This window comes from Leuciscus leuciscus (genome assembly GCF_965113295.1).
Source record: "Leuciscus leuciscus genome assembly, chromosome: 20".
Taxonomy (NCBI): domain Eukaryota; kingdom Metazoa; phylum Chordata; class Actinopteri; order Cypriniformes; family Leuciscidae; genus Leuciscus; species Leuciscus leuciscus.
Window position 1 is genome coordinate 11226700 of NC_138744.1, and position 23189 is coordinate 11249888.

The 23189-nt window shown below is 37.0% G+C and overlaps 1 protein-coding gene across 1 annotated transcript in view; it reads left to right on the plus strand.

Annotated features, from left to right (window-relative positions):
• Positions 1-6994: 6994 nt before the first annotated feature.
• Positions 6995-23189, plus strand: part of me1 (malic enzyme 1, NADP(+)-dependent, cytosolic) — a 90044-nt gene continuing 73849 nt past the window's right edge. The window contains exon 1 of the mRNA XM_082149403.1: positions 6995-7154. Coding sequence (XP_082005529.1) covers positions 7026-7154 — 129 coding nt within the window. The 5' untranslated portion in view covers positions 6995-7025. The remainder of the gene's footprint in view (positions 7155-23189) is intronic.

Here is a 23189-nt window from a genome sequence, read left to right on the forward strand (position 1 = left end):
TATGCATTAAAGATATATCTTGTGTAATTAAATATTTTAATTACAAATATTATAGCATTTATTTTTTTAGGAACTTTGAACTCTACAAAGATCTTCTAATCCAAGGGATCTGGTTAAAATCTGTTTTTTATGCCATGCCCAAGTTTTTACACAACCAGAACTGTGATTCAAACCACATTTTCCCCTCTATTCTATAAGGAAGTTATAAGGATGTCCACATCTTGATAGAAGTAGCTCACCAAGACTGCTGTTAAAGTGAGACACTTGGACAGACTTCTCTAAGAGACATGACCTCCTGTGCTCAAGGCGAAGTTGCCAACATACACAAGAGAGGAGCAGAGCACTTCAAGCATGCAAACAGCTAATACAAACTAAACAGAAATGGTTCCTAAGCAAACACACTGATTTGACACAGTGAGTCATTCTGCTCCGATATTGGCCTGGACTTGGCCTACAAGATGACATATAGGAGTTGTCAAGTTAGCGGCTTGAAACAAGTTCAACATTTTACAATGAAAGGATAAATAGATGTTGACTTCCATTTTTGGTTGTGAATTTAGATGGTTTGTGGCTTCAGTGTCAGGAGTTTGTTAACAACCAGGGTCCTTTTGGATTAGCTTACAGGTTGTTAAGTTGTTCTGCTAATTCTTAAGTGTAATACAAGATTTTCATACAAAGCACTCATAACTGCCAATAAGCTTCTTGTCTGGCAGAAAGTCAAGTATTTACATATAGCAGTACATTGCTAAATCACATTGACCTCCCTATTTGTGCAAGATCACTTCAAAGAACCAAGATCAAAAGCAACTCTTATTCCCCTTTGTATGACCTTTGACCTGCCTTGCATTTTTCAAGCCACTTTATGCTGTATGGCTGTTTGTCCTTCTCCTTACCTCTCAGTCTCTCATTCTTTGTTTTGTATTATTTTTTGCATTGCTCATTCGTGTGCTAGCATGCTTGATTAGTCCCCATTAAACACGTGCAAACACTTTGTACGATCATGTCAGAAGATGAATCATAGCAGCATCACAGTAAATGAAGGAACATTTATTATGAGCACTATGAAGAACAAGTCGATGAGTTTGTCAAGGTTTGCCAGGTTAATGGCATCAAAATATATGAAGATATTCAGAGTTTTGTATGGGTACTAAGTACCAAGTAATCCAGATGTTCACAAGCAGAACTGTATATATTATGCTTTGTTTTCTGGCTTTGAAATAATCTGTTCTTATCTTAATTTTAGGTAGAATGACAGAATTTGAATGTTTTTATTTTTGTAATAGTGTTATTTATTATTTTATTGTAATAACGTATTTATATAATTCGTTTTATTGAAACGTATTGTTTAATGCATTTTAAAGTGTTTTTAAATAAATTGTAAACAAATTCCTTATTTTAAAAATACACTCTTAAAAATAAAGGTCCTTTTATTGGAATTGATGTTTCCAAGAACCTTTATCTAAACTTTTCAATGCACAAAAGCTTCTTTATAGTGGAAAATGGTTCTTTAGATTATTAAAATGTTCTTCACACTAAGAAATAAATGGTTGTTTTAAGTGTTCTGTTCTTTTAACTGTTCACTGAAAGGTTCTTTAGGGAACAAATGGTTCTATGGTTCAGAGTGCACCTGCATTTTAGTGTGAAAATAAAAACATTTTGACCAGGTTTTTGATAATGTTGATGATGGAACCGTTTCCCTAACATCCAAAATATTTATTTTATTTTATTTTATTTTATTTTATTTTTTTTTTTTTATTTTTTTTTTTATTTATTTATTTATTTATTTATTTATTTATTTATTTATTTATTTATTTATTTATCTATCTATCTATCTATCTATCTATCTATCTATCTATCTATCTATCTATTTAAATTTAATTTAATTTAATTTAATTTAATTTAATTTAATTTTATAATGTATTAAAGGTGGCCTGCGTTATCATCTATTTCAGATAAATCTACCCCTAAACTGCACGTGAGAAGAAATCAAGCTGTGGTTGGTCACTTTACATCTTTTCCTATTTTTCCGTATCTTATTCTGTAACTTAGAGCTTTTGGTCGAGAATCATGAAACTTGGGCTTTTGAATTCATATTTAGAGTTCTTTAACTTCTTTTTATTGCTCCATCTTAACTCACCTGCTCAAAAAGTGCCCTTTTATCAGTTAAGAGTATGCAAAGATCAGATGATATAATTGATGCCACAGTCTGTCTTGAACTCTCTGTCCTTCTCTCTGTCACAGACATCTGGTAAGCTCACGAGTCTGTGTGTGTTCCTTCAGTTCTCTAAAAACTCACTAAGATTTGAGATGTGTGGTTCCCTCGGCTCACCCCGCTGAGGTTTTTAATGGGATATAAGAATGGTGCTGGTTAAAATCAGCAAAAATTCCTCTTAGTGGAAGTCCTCAAGTGTTTGAGCGTTTCCCTCATTTAATGAAGCTCGGTGGAATCTTCTTCTAGGAACACCACACCATATACAATGTGTGTCATTGAGACACTGTGTTTATGTATAAAGCAGAAATGAACGACTGAGTGAACAGCGAGGCAAAAATGGCAAGACAGATTTATGGCGTTGTTCTTTCCATTTCCCAACTCTTCTGATTCACTTACTCTCTCGCTGCTCCCTAAACCACCAACTGCTAAATCTTTTCACTTTGTTCCTAAATAAAAATATTAACCTCTAGCACATATGCCGTGTCACATTCGCACTTCAAGCCTTTTCCAAATTATCCGTGCAATTTCCGTTATCAGCGCAGAGGGATTCCCTTTCTCCCGCAGCGGCTTCTCATTGAGAAACTCTCCACTGATACAGTTTGCATTGGCAGGTATATATCACAGCACAGGGAGTATAATTTCCTCATTCCTGGAAATCTAGGTGTTTCGCTGCACACTATGTAAGTATGCGAGTGTGTGTGTTAATATCATACATCACAGCTGCAGCAACACCAGGTGTTGGTTTTCAGGGGTTAGGGAGGAAGTTCAGCAATCCTCTGTTATCAAGAACATCATTCACTGTCTTTTCTGGGGCTATGTAGATATTCTCTCATCCTGTTGATCTCTGGCAGTGTTGTGGCTTTGATTCAGATTGAAGAGCTCAGTGTTGTATTTAAGGGCCTGTAGGGCTCAAACATCCTAAATCTGGGAATAGAATGCACAGGAGGCTCCTGGAATTCCTGTATGAAATCACAAAACCTTATCGTTGAATTGAACACCTTTGCAAATATAATTATACAGCCGGAAGCAAGTCCTGTTATTATAAACCAGATAACAGTGTGCACAGATAATTGCATGTTTACCCCTGATGTTAAATACCATCTATATTGTTCTGAAAGTGCAAATAATAGCAATACTATTATACCAGCTTGACAACTGGAATTTGGGGAAAACCATTCCTTATGCATGAAGAAGTGGAAGAAACATAAAGAAAAGAGGAAACTTAGACTTTTCTTTTTGCTGAAAAACAGCTTGTGGTGTAAGGCTGATGTCTTGTTTCGCAAGAATGTCTTAGTTAAGCTGTATTATAGTAAGGCAATCTGCATGATTTCATTACATTTACATTTATTCATTTAGCATACGTTTTTATCCAAAGTGACTTACAACAAGCGATTCATCACAAAGAGGTAATAAACACAAGAAGTGCAATACAAAGTTTCAGACATCATTTAAGAATACAATTCTAGAACAGAGAGAGATTAAGGAATAGAGAAAACATTGGGGCATTAATATGTTTAAATTATTTTCCTCATAATTTTTGCCCATTTATGTATTATCAGTAAATATCATGTGTTATTTCCAAAGTATTTGGCAAATATTTGTAATATATTTTGGCCAGAATTTTCATTTTTATAGGACTGCAAATATTTTTGGCTTATAATAAATTGCATTTGCAAGTCACTTTGGATAACAATTGTCTGCTAAATGGCTATAAACTTCCTTTATTTACTGAATTACATTTATTTTATTTCCGTAAAACTGCAGTTGTTACTGATGATTAGTGTGTAATGAAAAATGAACTGAATGTACCCCTATCTGAGCCTCATTGCGCTCTTATCTGAGCCTCTGTATCACAGTCTTGCCCAATTTATCGCTCCATTTATAACTCTCTGCAACATAGTGTTTGGGCAGCTAGTGTTTATCTTTTTGTCATCCAATTTATAAGGCCTATGCTTCTCTGAAAAATCACCCCATTACAATATTTTTAGTAGAATAAATATTTGATTTATTTTGCAAGCTGGGATTATATTTAGTGACATAACCTCAAACCTGGCACTGTCAAGAGCCTGGTTTGCTCCCTGTTCTTGTAAATCATTTTCAGTCTATTTTCTGACATGTTTAATCACCTCATACCAGTCACTAACAGGGAGAAGAGTCTCCTGATATCACATTTATCCTATTTAAACATTATTCTATAATATTTTCTATCTATTTTATTCTATTCTCTAATACTTGCATTATATAATAATATCATTATATTTAAATAAAATAAACTATAGTAATATTTGTTAATATATAATTTTTAATATATGACATTTTTGACCAAGGTGTACATTTAAATGGATTAAAGTTCTTTAGGGTTAAAAAAAAAAGATACCGTAAAGAAGGACATGAAGTCTGAATGAAACTGCTGTGCATTTAATGCATCAGGAAGAAAGATAGTGTTTTAAAATGCATTGTGATCTAACTGTGTCTCTGTTGTCGTTTTTTTCTGAATGCTCTTAGCTTCACTATCTCCCACATTTAGCCTGCCTAAAGCCAAGATAAAGTGACATAGGCCTTGGGGCTAAAAGGAATGCACTTGAACAAGCTGCCCTTGAGTCACACTTCATACATACAGGGAAATGTCTGAAGGTCACAGAATATCCATCAGCTTTCTTAATGAGCCAGTTCCTTAAAGCTGTGCCTTCTTTCTTTACTTTCTCTTATGTGCTCTGTGTATCTAGAAAAGAACTCACATTTCACTGCTAATTAACATTTTAGACAGGCTTCATATCTACGTATTTGTTCATATGGGAACAGTAATGGTGTGCACAAGCAATTTAAACATTTTTGCCCCTGGCATGTAGTGTTGGATCAGGGCCAAATGCCCTGGGCATTTGTAAGCAGTCACAGTGACTAAGCGTCTCTGTAAGAGGACCCTAACTACTAAGTCTGTAAGAATGCATACCAGCATACTGTACGAACCAGATATCTTGCACACTTGTGAACACACACACACACACACACACACACACACACACACACACACACACACACACACACACACACACACACACACACACACACACACACACACACACACACACACACACACACACACACACACACACACACACACATTCTGAGGACATTCATTGACACAATGCAATCTCTTACCCTAACCTTACCCATCACAACTAAGTGCCTAACCCGAACCCTTACCCTAAACCTACCCTTAACCTAATTATAACCTTATCCCTAAAACCAAGTCTTGACCCTCAAACAGGCCTTTAAAGGGGTCTCAGAAAGTGAGGACCGGCCAAAATGTGCTCACTTTACTCTCTTTGTCCTCACTCCAATGGTCTAAAACTCAAACTGGTCCTCACAAAGATAGTTGTACAAGTACACACACACACACACACACACACACACACACACACACACACACACACACACACACACACACACACACACACACACACACACACACACACACACACACACACACACACACACACACACACACACACACACACACACACACACACACACACACACACACACACACACACACACACACACACACACACACACACACACACACACACACAAACAGGGCAGGGTTCAGCCAGAACACTGCTATCAGACATGCTCATTTGTGAAACATGATCCTTCTTATCATTACGAGACAGTTCAGCTAATTCAATGGCCTTGTGCAATGTAAGGGGAGTGAGGTAATGCTCACAGTGACACAAAGACACACACACATATGCTATCTATAGTTCTATAGTCCATATGGGAACAATAAGCTTTGTATTAAAAATTCTGATGAGAGGATAATTCAGGTAAAGCTGCAATAAAGTTTTGTGCACGCATCAGCCAATCTGTCCAATGATTAAACTACAGTACCTTTTACATAGTCGTTCTATTGCAGTGTCTTACTCAGCAATTTTTCATTATCCAAAGCCATATTACCTCACTCAGAGCAACTTGCACAATGAAATCTGGGTTGTGAATTTGCAACCTTGCTAGCCATCACCTGACACCACACCACACACCAGTTTGTTGGTATTATTGTTTGGTAAGATAAAAAAAAAAAAAAAAAAAAAAGGGTAAATCAATATTACAAATTGTGTAAGATTACATTTATATGAAATATCAGAAATAAGTGGTAAGGTATAGACCAGGGCTAGTTTTTTTTTTCTCAGGATGGGTTTTAGGTTAATTTCTGCATACTGTAGTCTCACACACCTTAAAAACTTGCCAATTGATTTAACATTTTTTATTGTCAAATAAATTGTTAATTTAATGTATGTCTAAGTCTACGTCTTGTATAGGCTTTTCTGTAAATTAAACAATTATCAACTATATTCTAAAGTTTTATTGTGTTACCCAAAATCTATAGCAACATATGAGATTGAAATTCTCAGTTTGGATGCCAGAATTCATATTCTTGTACTTATTATTTTTGAAGTTTTTAAACCAAGCACTTAAAACCAACATATAAAACCCCTGATAAAGAAAATACACATTTGTATAACTGCATCTGACTCAAATCTGCAATACAAACATTGTGACAACTAGCCCCTGCCTCATTTTTTCCTTTTCCAACCATGGGAAAGTTACTTTGAAACAAAGCGTGAAAATATTACGTAAATCCTATAATGTCCTGCCCCAGATAAGATTTTCCAGGCTATTATCGACTTTTACAGCTAATAGTTTGGCGATAGCGACACGCCACCGCTGTGACACTCTCGCTGAGTAACGTCTTCCTGTCTGTGATGCAGCGCGTGCACTTGTTGAGTTCAGCGCTATTTAAAGGGGAAGCAACATGGCACACGCTTTAGTCAAACAGGAATCTGTCGAGTGGGAGATGCAGAAGTCAGCAGACCAAACCAAGACCTTTGTTTACACAAAGAAGAGGGGGTATTATGTTACACGCAACCCCCATCTGAATAAGGTAAAAATGAGTTGTTTTAATAACCTTTTGACGTTTTTTTTTTTTTAAATAACATTTTGTGTTGACTGTTTGCTAATACGACCGCAGGGCAGTGGATATCAGTTTCGAGAGGAACTATAATTAGACTTAAAGGGCCACACGCTTGCTTTGTTAGCGGTTGCTGCTTGTTTTTAAAGCAAGTCCGTTAGTTTACAGGTGCTCTTGAACTGACGTGGGCCGTGACGTGCCACCTCCAGGATCAGCGCACTAAGTTTTCTTTTAACAGTCTACATTTACCAGCTACATTTACGCATTTTATCCGTATACGAATCCTATTAGTAAGTCCCATATTTCGCTATAAAACAAAATAAAGAATAAGAATAAGACCCATAACCTTATTTTTTATAATCTTTTGGTAAGATCAACAAGCAGCCTCTGTCCAAGGTGCTGACCAGAGGTTGCTGTGGCATCACCTCAAGAACTCGCACTGGATGCGACCATGATGCTGCAAAATATTTACTTTGTTTGCTTGAATGTTCGTGCTATCTATTGAGTTAAACATTTTAAAAAAAAGTTTATATTAACAGAACTATACTCCCATTTTCTAATGCAATTTCTTAAATTAAAACATTCACTCTTTGGATCATGAAGTGCGTCATGAAGTGGATCATGAAGTAGCCTACAGGTAATTTGTTAAAATAAAGTAAAATGAAGTTTTAGCCCTGCCTTTCCACTTGCTAGTTCAGTGGTAACTTAGTCTATCTATATTGTTACAGTAGCCTACAGGCTTTTTTTTAATGCTTGAGAAAAAAAAAAAATCTAGTGAGTGACATAACATTGCACTTTTTTCATTCTGACCTTGAATGTAAACATTACTGACCTTGAGCGATCGATTGGTATGTATGTTTTTGTGGGGGGTGATGTTTAGATTCTTCTCTTTACTCTGTATGATGACGTCCAAACTTCATAAACCTCCTACCAGTTGATAGAGAAAACAGGGGTAGATCAATGTATGCCCCTTGGAATATATTTTCAGAGCATTGTTTTTTTATTCCGACATATAACAAAACAAAGTGCATGCAGCATCACCCATTATAGTGAAAAATTACAAATTAATCAAGTAATTTAGATAAATAAATAAATTGCTGTAAAAAATAAATAAAATCAAATTATAGGCTTAGTTCTTATAAATAATGCACAAGATATAACACAGTAAGAGTAAAAGCTCCACTAGAATATTTTTGTCTGATTATAATATTATTTAGCTCTCTGTCTGCCATTGATTGACATTTCCGTTTTAATTATTAGAAGTATTTTCTCCACATCCAGAGATGATTTTTAATCTCATTTTCATCCTCTGAGACAGTGAACAGAGAATTTTCTCAGCTACAGGTCGCTAACTATGATTGCACTGCAAAGGCACTAAACAACACACATTTGAAGATTATGAATAATGGGGGACATTTTATGACAGCAGTGAGAAAGTATCAGTTAAGAAAGCATCTGATCATAGCGATGTGATATGTTTGCACGAGCTCTGCAATTCACCGTCATCATTTCGACAGATGAGGTAATTAAAATTACACTGTTATGATAGTTTGAATATAAAGTAGCCTATATTTGAGAGTATAGACAAAATAGATCTGACTATGTGAGATAGTTAATCCATTTTCTTTTCTTGACAAATTGACTTGACATTATGGCTCTTTCTGCATTATCCTGTACATTTTATAAGCTTTCATTTAATGTGTTATTGGATGGAAGAGAGGCTCTGGTGAGCGCACGTAAACGTCATATCCTTTTGATTTGATTTGATTTCCCCTCGTGTCCTTTACATAAAAATCAGTCTAACGTACGTTAGGCTTTTTATAGACAACCTAGGAAGTCGAGGACGGTCTCATTTTTTAAGTTTCGTTACAAGCTGTTCACATATTGGCAATAAAAAAGCAATTAATATATGAAAATTCTCACTAAGACCTTATGCGCCAGAGAAACGAGGGCGCCGCCATCTTTAGAATATTGTCTTTTAACTTCCGTTTTGCGGTCGCTCTGTATATTTCTATGGCATTGCTGTCCAGGAGTAATTAGCTTTTGAAGTGGATTTACTTAATGTAAAGTTAACGAAAGTTATGAGGACTGTAATGTTTAAAGCAGATGACAAAACAAATGTCAGTCGACCGGGAAGATTTTAAAACGAGCCGTTCATTAATAAACACTTAAAATCGCTGTGAAAATACAGATCGGAAGTCAAAAGACATCGAGCGCAGCGCTGAAAAGGGGCGTGGCTACATAAGGTCTTATAGACCCATTTAAGTAGCAATTTTGCTCTTATCCCTGGTTAATTTTAGAGCACAATTTACTTTTAATAACTTTACTTTTTTTAATCGAATTTGCATAACACTATATATAAATACTTTATTTATTTATTTATTTGCCTTTATATTTATTGGAGTTAATCTGTCACTGTTTGACCCACAGTTGTATCTCACTGTCCCTGAACTTTGGTTAATTTCTCTTTGAACTTTTCCAGTCTTCTGCTTCGTGTGCCTGCACTCTGCACTTTTGTTTTCATTAAGGTGGACTTTACGTCCTCTTGAACCCTTTGCATCAGTTTCCCGTCCTGAAATGAAGGACCATAGTCTGATCAAACGTCACGTCTTTTGGCACTCTGCCACAGGTAAGGTAGGCTACTGATGACAACACAGCACGGTGCCTGTCGTTAAGGTTAATGACTTCTAATCTGCACCAGAGACGCCACAGAATGAGGTCATATTTTCAGACCAGGTGCACACTACCAGAAAGTTCTGAAAGGTGTCTTTATGTATACATGAATGCATAGGGTTGGTTGAGGTATGAAGATCACAGGTCTGTGTTGTCTTTTTTTAGTGCACACTCATTTCACAGTCATTTCAGCTATGTTGACCCCAGCTAAAAAATAACATTTTCTTAGGCCTATAAAAGACGCAAAGGCACTCTTTAATCAGAACTGGCTATTGAAGTAAGACATTTTCAGTGACCCACTCGTTATAGAGGTCATGATGCTGTTTTTCAAGAATATAGGCTGTGTTTTTACACCATGTTAATCTGAAAAGGTGTTTCTGTAACTGAGATGTTAAATGTTTATAACTGAGATATTGAGTTCAAAATGCAAAATAAAATAAACTAAGGGTTGGCATGTGGCTTAGGGGCATGTTGCAGGCACAGTGTCGATTTCAACTGATTTTCAGTTGATGTGCATTTTTGTTCAGCCTGCTAAATTCAATTTAGATAACCTAACTTATGATCGCATACAGTATGATTTCGAAGTAAAGTGTTTCTTTAGGTATCACTTTATTACCCTCAATAGTCCCTTTTCCTGGTATCAAAAAAAATATTGGATTAATGGCTCTCATTTATGTGGCTCCTGTGCCTGTGGTGCTGGAAGTTGCTAGACTGGTGCCACAAATTAAAGCTCATGCGGTGCTTCGGGGTGTGAGAGCAGTTCTAACTCTTTCATGTTTTTATGAGGTGGCTTTCCAGTTCCACCCACGTCTCATACTCTAATGAGCTCAATTCAGTGTTATTGTCTTGTTTTATAGACCGAGACTTGATTTAATGAGATTAATTAAAAGAGAGGCTTTGGAGTTTGCTGTCTTTGTTGAAGGTGTCAGGAAAATTGTGTGAAATGTGAAATCTCTGCAGTCATTATAAGGAAGGAAAGAGGATTACATAAACATAAGAAGCACAAAAGACTGTGTGCAATATACAGTATATTGTAATTAGCACCGTGATAAGCAAGCAGCTAAAGTGTTAAAGGACATTAAGTCATATTCACGGTCGAGGTCCATTAAGAGCTGAATTGAGAATGGATGCGGGATGCAGAATTACATTTATTTGAATTTGAATATAATGAAATGACATTAAAATGAACTGAAATATAAAGAAATGAAGCTAGCGCAAGTTCTGCCAGGAAGACTCAATCGTTCGCGTCATTAATTACCTCCTCATCTATCCAATTATATCACTTACTGTAGCTTAAAAGGGCAGCGCTCACACATGTCTGAGTTCGCAGATGCTGTCACTCCAGTACCTCCATCCTCCCCGCCTCCACCAAGATGGGATCTTTCCTCCAACTCCTCTACTCAACCAAGCTGGGCCCTCCCTCTATCAACCCCAACACCATCAGTCAGGCTATCCCTTCCATCCTGAAGACTTCAGATGTCTTTTCCTCCATCCACCCCACCACCACCAGATGGCCCCTCTCCTTACTCCGCCGGGGGGTGAGCGGCGCCCCCGCCTTCGTCTTCAGGCGGGACTCGCAGATTCAGTACCCTCTGAATGCGAGTTATGAACGGGGCCTACGCCAAAGAACCTGATTGCTTGCTGAGCTCCTAAATAAATGTTATTGTCACAGTATTAATTCTCCCGAGTCTTTCTGGTAGAAATGCGCATTTTGCATATTTTTTATTGCGCGATAAACCATTGATTAGGATAGATAGATGGATGGATGGATGGATGGATGAATAGATCATTTGAATAATAACATTTTGAGGATTGTTACCATCAGAAGAATCGTTAAGAGCTCACTGCACCTTAAAATTAGTCCAAATGAGGTGCGTAGACAAAAAGCCCTTTCTATAGTAAAGCATTGATTTTATCTCACTTCATTGATGACTTTTTTTTTTTTTTGGTGGAGTGTGCGGACGCTCTTGAAGTGCCTCTCTACTTGTTACCATTGGACCAATGCAAATGTTTGCCCACACAGTACTTTGGACAAGTGCTTACGTCATTGTTTGTGCCCTGTTATTTTTCTGACTATGATGTGTCAGTTGGACATTGCTAAGCTTCATGTTTGTGTAATCAATGGCATATGTCATTCATCGGGTGGGTTTTAGCTTACGCTTAGATAGTGATACTCGCTTGTAAATAAAGTCCACCGTCGAGTGAAACATTTGCTCTTTCATGCAAAAACCAACCTTCACAACTCATGAACCAAAACAAGGAAATTAAGAGAGAAGGTAGGAAATGACCCCTGAGAGGAGCGGTGCGAGGCTGTACACTCGGTACTCTGTGGTTCTTCATTGGTGTATTGTTGCCTTCCCACGGGCCTGGTGGTCACAGGGCTTGAGTGTTCTCACTTTTCCTCGCTCTTAGCTGCAGAGAAGCAGAGAGGACAACATGCTAATTGATGCTGTGGGACTGAAAATGTAAAGGCCTCACGTCCACAAGCTGGAGTTTACGCAGCGCCCCTCCCCGGCATCCCCTCTGACCTCCTCCCTTCTCAACAGCCCTTCCCTGTGTCTGCCTGAGGTGCAGGATATTATCCCTGTGTTTGTGGGAAGCTTTGCACAGTAAGAGACGAGAGTGAGGAGAAAGAGGTCTCTGTGGAGCAAAGGAGAGAAAGAGGGAGCTGGCCCTGCTCTCCACAGACCTCTTCTGTGTCTCTGCTTTATCTCTCATTAATGACCGCCTGTGTGAATCGAGGCCAACAGCACTAGCCTCTGGCTTCACGCCATGCCAGAGACCGAAAACTCAAACAACGCAGCACAAAACTCTCCTAGCGTCCAAGCTGAGATCCTGTTTCACATGGGGAAATGTGCTTTTAGGAGCACAGGTGACTAACAGATGCCCATTCAACTTGCTGTGGAAAACAAGAGCTCAGTTGGAAATGTGGCACCTTCTGGGCTGAGCATTGGAGACTTTAAGGCCCCCTTGTGGTTGTTGTTTGTGCCAATTGCCTCAAAGTGGCACTGAGCTATTGTTACAGGGAAAGAGCTATTTTGGGAAATGCATCTGTTAGCTTTCTCTTTCATTTCAATTACAGTTGTTACATGCTTCATAATGTTCAGGACAACTGATGACCAAAGAATAAAAATGTTTTTGGCTGCCATGTACAGTAATGTAGTTCCAGCATCTACCAACAGGGGCTAAGTGGACCAGGCTAACCAGAGCATTGACCCCATATTATTGGTCTTTCTAGGTTGCTTGGTAATCATCAGTTAGCTTTAGCATTCTGATGACAACAACCTTTGCAGTTGTGGAAAGAATTATCTAAATTGGACAATTGTGTCCTATTTTAAACATACTTTCTTACATCTGCCTCCCTGACACACATGCTTGTCTTGTTCTGTCACATATGTGGTGTGTTTAATCTCAAAGTGGGTTGAGGTTTTCCATGAGATGTATAGTTTTGCATTTAAATGAAAGCAAATATGGGTGAGGTAAATAAAATAAGCAAAAAGGCAAAGGCTGTCAAGTGTAAACAAGCACTGAGCTTTTCATTTTGTCACTTAGAAAGACCATATTTTGGTAGTGCAGTTGCATTGTTCAAATTGAATGCTAATTTCTCCTTGAATGTTAAGTGTGAAAGGTTTGAATCTTGCTTGATTTTGACATTTTGACATTTTTTTTGAATGAACTAGATAAAATCTGTCAGTACAAGTAGGCTATATCACTAATATTTGGTTGCACAATTTGTCACACTTTCATTGTCTGCAAGCATGAATCAATTTAAATGTATAAAATGTAAGTCTACTTAGCCATTGATATTTGAAGAATATTAATAATTTTTTATTGGCTATTATATCAGGAATTTACGTTCAGACAGACAGATACATGTTGGATATTCAAGCGTTATATTTTCATCCATCCATTATTATGTAATTTATACTAAATAAAAAATTACTTAATTTGCTTTTGTATACCAGAAAATTATCAGCCAACTGCCAACCAATGTAGTAATATTTTGAATAGTTAGTCCAAGAAATATAGACAGTGATATGTTACACTGTACTAATCCAAGTTTTCATTGCATTCAATTTAATTCCACCGAAAGTTCCACTAATTCCACTTTTTTGAGTGTTGGCAGAGACATTACATTTTCATCTCCCCCTTGCCAGATGCTTTCTTCCAATATGACAAAAGAAAATGCTGCTTTCATTTGAATGCTAATGTTTTTTCTTCAGATGCAGAAAGGTGCATAAAGTAAATCTAAATGGAAGAAAAATACCTACTTTATGCTGAACTACCAAGGGACCTGATTATAAAATGTTTGCCAGAAACGAATGGGTTTGTTTCTGACATTAAAACTAACAGATGTTTGGTTAGCATCTCAGACATTTGAATTAGTTTCACTTCTACCCTGTAAGCTCTAGAAATATTCGAAGAGTGTTGAGGATGCAGCATCACGCCGTATGGAAGACCGTTTAGTGAAGCATCATGTTTACTTTTCCTGTCAGGAAAAAGCCCTTGCAAAGTATAGCCAATGGTTTTCTTAACATTGTCACTGCCCTGCTTTGCCAGTTTGCTTAGACCAGCTTCTACAGAATGTCTGTTTGGCTTTATTTATTACTGTCATTGGTGTCTGCTACATTGAGGTTTCATGATTGGATGTGAGGTAAAGTGTCCTTGTCATGGTCCTTGTAGCTAGTGGAAAACAACAACAGATACTCTTTTACAATGTTGAATGTTTCTAAACAGTCTTCTCTTGGTTCATAATTCTCTAATGTATTTCAAAATGGCAAAACCATTTGAGATCATTTAAGATAATTGACATCTTCTGTCTAAACAAAATCAAAAGGCAAACACATCAGTCTCCCATGATTCAGACAAATGGACCTATTTGAATGGACAGTTTATGGAGGAATTTACCTGACAGGCAGATAGCAATTTACCCTTTATATTGAGGAAGCGAGGCATTTGAAAGATGCTGGTAACCTAAGGAACTGTGGGCATTACAGAAGATAAGGACAGTGCCTATACATGCAGCTGAGATTCTTATAAATGTGTGTGTTGAGTCAGTATGCTAATGAAAGGTTGATGGAACAGACTTGGTTTTGTTTGGACGGAGAGCATCTAAGCTCTCAGGGAGGGTCAGGTGCTGATGTCGGTCACATCTTTCTAGGTGGGCTCCAGTAGTGTGTGTATATATGTATGGCAACCCAGGTGTGCCCAGGTGCATATAGGAGAGGAGACTGACCACCCACAGTGTAGCAGTAAAGCATTCCAGCACTAGATGTGAGCGAAGTGGTTAAATGAGGAAAGTGCTCTACTGTTCACAGAGAGATTAAGTGCCAGTCACCCTTATCCAACTCCTCTACACAGTGCACACATACACACACAAGCATGCATGCACAGAACAGCCTTCTGATCGCAATCTCCCTGCTCATTTGTCCTTCACATTTTTCTCTTTGACAAATTGTAAGGTTCCAGACAGTGTTTCAGCAGAACAGTATTTCTAACTGAGACATGATGTAATTCATTAGTGTAATTTAGCTTGGAAACGATTAGTCTCTGATATTAGAATACATTTTTACCATCATAGTATGTACAGGAGGTAAATTTAATCATGTTTATACTATGCGTTTGAACATAAACACATTTTGACAATATTTTGGTAAATAAACATCAGATATCAATTATTGTTTTGGCGACAACAATAGCAAATATTTGTTTACCTGACTTTATCAGGAAGAAACCTGATAAAATTTACTTAATTTGATTTTAGTGTGGTTAAAATTTAGTTCCCAGAAAATGACAATTATTTATAAAGTGCACATGAGGCCAAATAATTAGCCCATCTTATGATTTGCACACAGTTATATAAAGTAGCCTATATTCTCCCACAATATGATGACCTCAAAGATTATGCAAATGTACAGTAAGTCCTTTGAGGTTATTTGAACTAATTTACATGATCTGAATTGCCAGAAGGTGGCAGTCTGTATGAGTGAATCATTGAACAAATTCATTCCAACCGATTTGTTCAAAAACGCAGATTCATTCAGGAACAAATCAAAGGACTGTCTTTATGAGTGAGTCATTGAATCATTTACTCAGTGGATTCATTCAATCACACTGATTAATTCAAGGACTAAACATCACTGTTTGTTGCTTGGAGACCCACAAAGTTATTTTGGCTGTGAGAAAGCAAAGTTGGCAATGTTGTGTCTTAAAGGTACAATGCTCAACATTAACTTCTTTATTAAATATCACATTCACATTCACAGTCATTCCACTTTAGATCCACTCCATGTTTTCTATTTCCACTCTATGAATCACACCCCAGGGCTGTTATTGATTAGCTGCTGTGTAAAATATAATATGATTTGACAAACATTGATAGAAGTGATTCAAGTGAATATGCAACAAATTATATAAAATAATGTTGTTATAAAACCCACATTACATATGTTTTGATAATCAGTATACAATAATTTGTAGCTGTCCAATCTTATTTATTGATTTTGAACAAGGTTTTTCCTTTAGTTGTCAAATTTGATTTTAAATCCAAATAGTTTGACTTTGTATCTATCTGTCATGATTTAAATAATAAGTCTATATAAATTATGTCAGGCCTAATGCGATAAAGTGATGGACAGCTCTAATGAGAGCATATATGCTCTGGAATATTTTGACAATTGAAGGTCAACCAACATATTAAGGCTTTACAAAACATTAATATTAATGTCAGTAGCTTTGACATAATCAATCTTTTCGGCCTACATATTCTCATGCACTAAAGCAGTTCAAATTAAAGGAGAACTGTGATGGGAATGATTCCATATGTAAAACAACATAAACAGCAACTTACAGTAAATTAATCCAGTTCTTATCAGATTTGAGAAACTCTACATTTATTACCTATACCGAGTGTTTTGTGAGGAATGGGTGAGAGTAATCTCTTTTTGAAGGGCTCATGGGATTTTAAATCTGCTCTGAAATTTGTGCTTGCTTGCCTTTAATGCTCTGACTTCCCATGGGGAATGGGGAGAGTGGTCACAGTCTTTGCTCAAAGAGAAGGATTTTTTTTAGGCTCTTAAGTCTAACTCCTTTTTGTCTTTTGTTTTCTTAAAGATGTGCAGTTTTTCACATGGATGGCCACCCTGTGGGTGGGCAAGTGAATGACTTAACTAGATGTAAGGAGGATGTGAATGAATAGTGTCAAATTAAGTTCCCGGCGCCATATAGCCCCAGAGGAGCGATGCTGATCCTGTGCAGTAATGAAGTTCAACAGTCACTACGTCAGCAGTCAAGAGTCAAATGAATTCAGGTTCATACAAGAAGACTAGAACATGTCCCAAAGTCTGGGGCTCTGTGGCGCACTCTTTAATATGGTTGTATTTGAGGGGCTGTGTAGCGCACCCCTTTTCACCTACAGTAATGAAACTTCATACACTTATAGATGTTATCGGGCCAAACAACTTTTGCACTCTTAAAGGTGAACTAAGTAACTTTTTTTACCTTAACTGAACAGCTTCGGAGTCATTGGAATGGTTATATTACTTATTTCGGGTTGAATGGTGGTCGTTTCGCACCCCCCTGGTGCCCGTGAGCGGAAAATACGCACTTGCAACTTTGAGCCGGCGGGCCGCCGGCCGCCGCGTCAGGAAGTCTCGCGATGTAAACAATTGCTTTACGGCCAAAAGAAATCTGCTAAAATGCTGTCATTATTGCGCTCCCTCACGCTGTCCGAACCCGAATGAAGAAGACGTTTTAAAGAATGTCCCATCTGCTTTGATGTCGTTGATCTATAGCCTCTGGTGTCTGAGAATCAACGAGTTTTTACGACAGTGTTGTCAAATATCTATTCCGAAGCTGTGGGGGGAGCTCTAGAGAGAAACCTGCGAGCAAAAAGCGAGAATACAGCGAAGAAGTCCCGAAGTTACTGAGTGCTGCTTTAAGCAAGCGGGAAGGAAGTCGACCGGAAGTTGAAGCCGGCCGCGTGCCACCATCTTGTAGCAGAACTTCACCTGCTGTTAGCATCCCATTGACTCCCATTCATTTTGGCGTCACTTTGACAGCGAATAACTTTACATCTGAGGCGTTTGAAGACTCCATTTGTCCATTATTTATTTCTAAAGAAACACGACAATGTATAAAATGCTCCATTACCTTGTAGCTTACGTTATGGCCCAGTAAAAACAGTTTTTCTAAAAGTAGGCTAACGATTGCGTCATAACCACACGACTCTCTGTCGCACAGTAGAGAGATTACCGTATTGACGGGAGGAGAAGCTCACGGGCAATCTGGGAGACGTGGAGGCAAAATGACAAAATAATTAATCAGAATACCTAGCAAAAGTTTCTCCTGCTCGTAGCTCATGGACACCTCCTACTCACACTCTCCGTCTCTGCAAGATTTGGAAAGGAATGATTCAGATTTCTCATGCCACAGCCACTAGAAGACAGACGGGTTGCCCACGTCACATCTACGTCGTCAAGCTCGGTTTGAGTCTGCGCGTCATGAACGGAAGTCCTAAAAAATCGCTGAAAATGGGCTTCACTTGCCTCAATTGAGTTCCAATGAGATGACTCTGTCCATTTCTTATACTGTCTATGGCTTTAAGTCGTACACCAGCCCAACAGGAAGTCAGCTATTATGGGTTGTTTTAAAAACTAATGTCTGGGAAATGATATATACTCCCCCAAGGGGATTCATCTGATCACCACAAAGCTCGATCAGCATGAAACCAAGACATTGAGAATGCCAAATTGCAAGCGGATTTTTGATATCTCAAACAGATTGGCAATGGCGAGGCAACGAATTTATGGCGAAAAAAGGGAAACAGGAAAGTAGGGATGGCGAAAACTAAAAATGTTCTTGACCGACCACCGAGCTCCATAAGCCGGTTGAGACTGGTTAACCGATTAGTTTAAAATATGCTACGCTATTTGAAATAAAAGCCATTTCGAGCCGCGCCTGCAATTTCGCTACTCTGTCGCATCTCTCTGCCGCTCTGCCTCCCGCTCACACACACACTGCGCCGCCCTTCCACTCACGTCACTTTTTTTAAATCCCCTACAGCGCGAAACATGAGTCCCGCAAACGTGGCGCCGAGGAGCTTGTATGTAATCGGAGGACAAATGGCTCCTTAGTTTCGAAATGGTTTGGGTACAAGGTGATCGCGTTGAAAATAAAGGCGTTTGTCTAGCGTTAGAAGCTCATTTGAAACATTGCCTCGGCTCATTTAAGAAAATGACAGCTCAGAAGAGACGCCGTTTTAGTTTGAGGTAGTGCTAACAATAATAAAGAAAGATGATGATCATCTTCACCTTATCTGTTACCACTGAAATGTAGATGTAATGTATTTCCAAATCTAAGCCCATCTTATGCGGAATGTTGCCTAATAGACTGCAACACGATAAAACCAATGGATAAAACAGGCACCTTCAGAATGCGTAAAAGACGCACCGGCCAAGGCAGGTCTAACTCACTGTGTGCCTTCTAATAACGGACAGAACAACTCTTTTGTATAATTTTGTTCACTTCACACAAAAAGATCTTGGAATGAGATGGCTAACTGTAGTAGCGTTTAGTCCACTGTCTATAATAGCCTAATTTAGAGATCACTTTTATTTATTTTTTAACCGACTACCGACAACTTTGATCGGTTAACGTTGATACGGTCAACCATCGGTCAAACGGTCATCGGTTAACATCCCTAACAGGAAGTTTGTTCTATCTGGTTGAAAAAATAACAGTGTTTTCAGACATAATTACTTTTATTAGCTATTGCATGTGGATATATACAGTATTTAGACATGATCAAAGACTACTTTCTGTCACAGTTTAGATTTTGTTTGTTTGTTTGTATGGCTCAACTAACTGGTAAACAGTCTCCAACTTAACTCTGCGAATTCTATGTGTGTGTGTGTCAGTCTGTCTGAGTCTATTTTACACTCTTGTTTACCCTTTCATTCCTCTGTGCCTTTGCCAGTATTACAGGATAAGAAATATCCTCTCAGTTCTAAATCTATCAGTTTTAATGGCAAAATCAAGGCATAGAGACAGTTCATTTGTAGTCACTGACTACTTAGAATTATATAATTAGTTAATTAGGTTAATACAAATTTAAAAAAAGACCTTTAATAATTTAAGATAAATACCTTCAAACTCATTTGATCAGACAAAACTTCAAAAAGCTGAAACTTCTGGCTCAACTAACTGGTAAACAGTCTCCAACTCTTTAATCTCACTCTGTGTGTGTGTGTGTGTGTGTGTGTGTGTGTGTGTGTGTGTGTGTGTGTGTGTGTGTGTGTGTGTGTGTGTGTGTGTGTGTGTGTGTGTGTGTGTGTGTGTGTGTGTGTGTGTGTGTGTGTGTGTGTGTGTGTGTGTGTGTGTGTGTGTGTGTGTGGGCATGTTTAGCTATACTTGTGTGAGTCTGTTGTGAACACTTGATGCTCTTAGGTCTTATATTTTTCTATCAGTTTAAAATAACAAATTATAGGCGTAGTACCAGTTTATTAGTAGGGCACTGACAACATAGTTTTACAGTATATAATTAGTTTAATAATTGGGTTAATAAAATACAAAAGACCTTTAGAAAAATACTTCTGAACTCACTATTTTAAAATTATAGATTTTTCTTTTGTGCCAAAAATCATTAGGATATTAAGTAAAGATCATGTTCCATGAAGATATTTTATAAATTTCCTACCGTAAATATATAAAACATTTATTTTTGTGAATGAGTGCAGCACAATCGCGAACATAAATGGACAACTTTAAAGGTGATTTTCTCAATGTTTAGATTTGTTTGTACCCTCAGATTCCAGATTTTCAAATAGTTGAATCTCGGCCAAATATTGTCATACAAACCATACATCAATGGAAAGGTTATTTATTCAGCTTTCATATGATGTCTAAATCTCAATTTCGAAAAAGGTACCCTTGTGACTGGTTTTGTGGTCCAGGATCACAATTCCCGATGGACAAAATTAAGTCTGCCCTAAATAATTTTTTGCTTTTGAAGCCGTTTCACTCAGATATACGTCACAGTAGGAAAGAAAAGACAATCCCAACTTCCTCCTTTTCATTCAGTAACACATGAATCCCAAAGTGAAAATATTTCAAAGCTTTCAGAATAAGAAGTGGTTTGATATTTATCAAATATAATTTTTGTGGTAGATTGGAATCTCTGTAAAAATAATAATCGGCCTAGAGCGTGTACGCGTCCACTGAGAAATGCCTGTGATCATGGTTATCGCATTAAGAAGGCTCCTGCTGTGCCTGTGGATTTGGGTTGTATGTTAAATTACTTTTGACTGAGTCTTAGATCAAGACTAGAAATGCAAAGAACCAAATGGCTCAGCCCAGGGTTATTATCTTTAACTAAAAGTATTATTAACTTAAATTAAAGAAAATAGAAAACTAGTTGAAAAACTTATACTAAATGAAAATAAGAAATGTTGCCTTGGTAATAAACTGAAATAAGTTTAATTTTGTTACCTGGATATAAACTAAAACTGAAATAAAAATAAATTAAAAAGCAATATTTTTTTTTATATATCCTCAGAAATCTAAATAACACAAAACACAAAAAAATTCTAAAAATGTAGCCTAACTAAAATGAACGTGAAAACTAAAAATATTAAAATAAAAGATAATTAAAAATATTAATAAAACTAAAATAAAAACTAAAACAACACTAAAAGTTTTGAACCCAAATAGTATATTTAGAGATTAATAATAATACAGAAAATTGACAAATAACATGGAAGAACAAAAGAAAAGCATAAAAAATGAAACAAAAACACAAAAAATTGACAAGACATGAACATGAAACCAAAGTCAAAATAGAAGACAGTATATTATTACAATACAAAAGCATGTGTAAACAAGTGTAATGTTTTACATCTATATCCGTTCTCCTCGAGCCAACCTGTCAGACTTGAACTTATTTCAGGGCTATTTAACTAAATATGACCATTTAGTCCATTTATACATCCCTCAGATGGCATTCATGGGGCTGCTTTTTGTGAAGAAATTAAATGTGTTGAACTCTGTTTCTCCTCAAGTCAAAATGAGAGTGTGGGTTAAAACTATCACTAAGTAATAGTATCCAGCCTTCTCTGGATCTGAAACATGATTTTTTGGACAGCATCACGCCATATGGAAGACCGTTTAATGAAGCATCATGTTTACTTTTCCTGTCAGGAAAAAGCCCTTGCAAAGTATAGCCAATGGTTTCTTAACATTGTCACTGCCCTGCTTTGTCAGTTTGCTTAGCAGAATGTCTGTTTGGCTTTATTTATTACTGTCATTGGTGTCTGCTACATTGAGGTTTCATGATTGGATGTGAGGTGAAGTGTCCTTGTCATGGCACAGCTTGTGTAGCTAGTGGAAAACAACAACAGATACTCTTTAACAATGTTGAATGTTTTCTCTTGGTTCATAATTCTCTGATGTTTGTAAAAAAAAAATGGCAAAACCATTTGAGATCATTTAAGATAATTGACATCTTCTGTCTAAACAAAATCAATAGGCAAACACATCAGTCTCCCATGATTCAGACAAATGGACCTATTTGAATGGACAGTTTATGGAGGAATTTACTTGACAGACAGATAGCAATTTAACCTTTATATTGAGGAAATGAGGCATTTGAAAGATGCTGGTAACCTAAGGAAGGTTTTAAAAGCTCTCCAAGGTTAAAAAACAATGTTGTGACTCTCATGTGAGAAAGAGGGTAATTATTGTACCAAAACATATTGTACCAAAGCAAATTGTTGCGACAGATATGATGTTATGCACATGTGTGGAAATTTGCATTAAATTGTTTTTATCAAATCTGAAAAACAGTAATTAATTTCACAACTTCACGTGTTACTATAATCCCTGAGCATGAGATTCAGCATTAGACATACATTTGTAATTATATTCTAAATAAAAAGGTCTCATGGGAATAAGCTAAGCAGCAGCTTATAATCTTGGTAACACTTGATTTACAATAAGGTTTCATTTGTTAACAGTTAACTAGTTACCATGAATTAACAATAAATAATACTTAAGTATTTATTAATATTAGTCAATGTTAATTTCAACAATTACTAATACATTTTTAAAAGTCAAAAGGCTGTCTGTTAACATATGTAATGCACTGTGAACTAACATGAACAAACAGTGAACTATAGGCTATTTTTACATTAAAAAGATTAATAAATGCTTAAAAATATATTTCTCATTGTAAGGTCTTGATAGCTAATGCATTTACTAATGTTAACAGGTAGGTCTTAATTGTAAAGTGTTACCATAATCTTTGTGAGTTTTAATTGGATCTTCTCCACATATGAATTC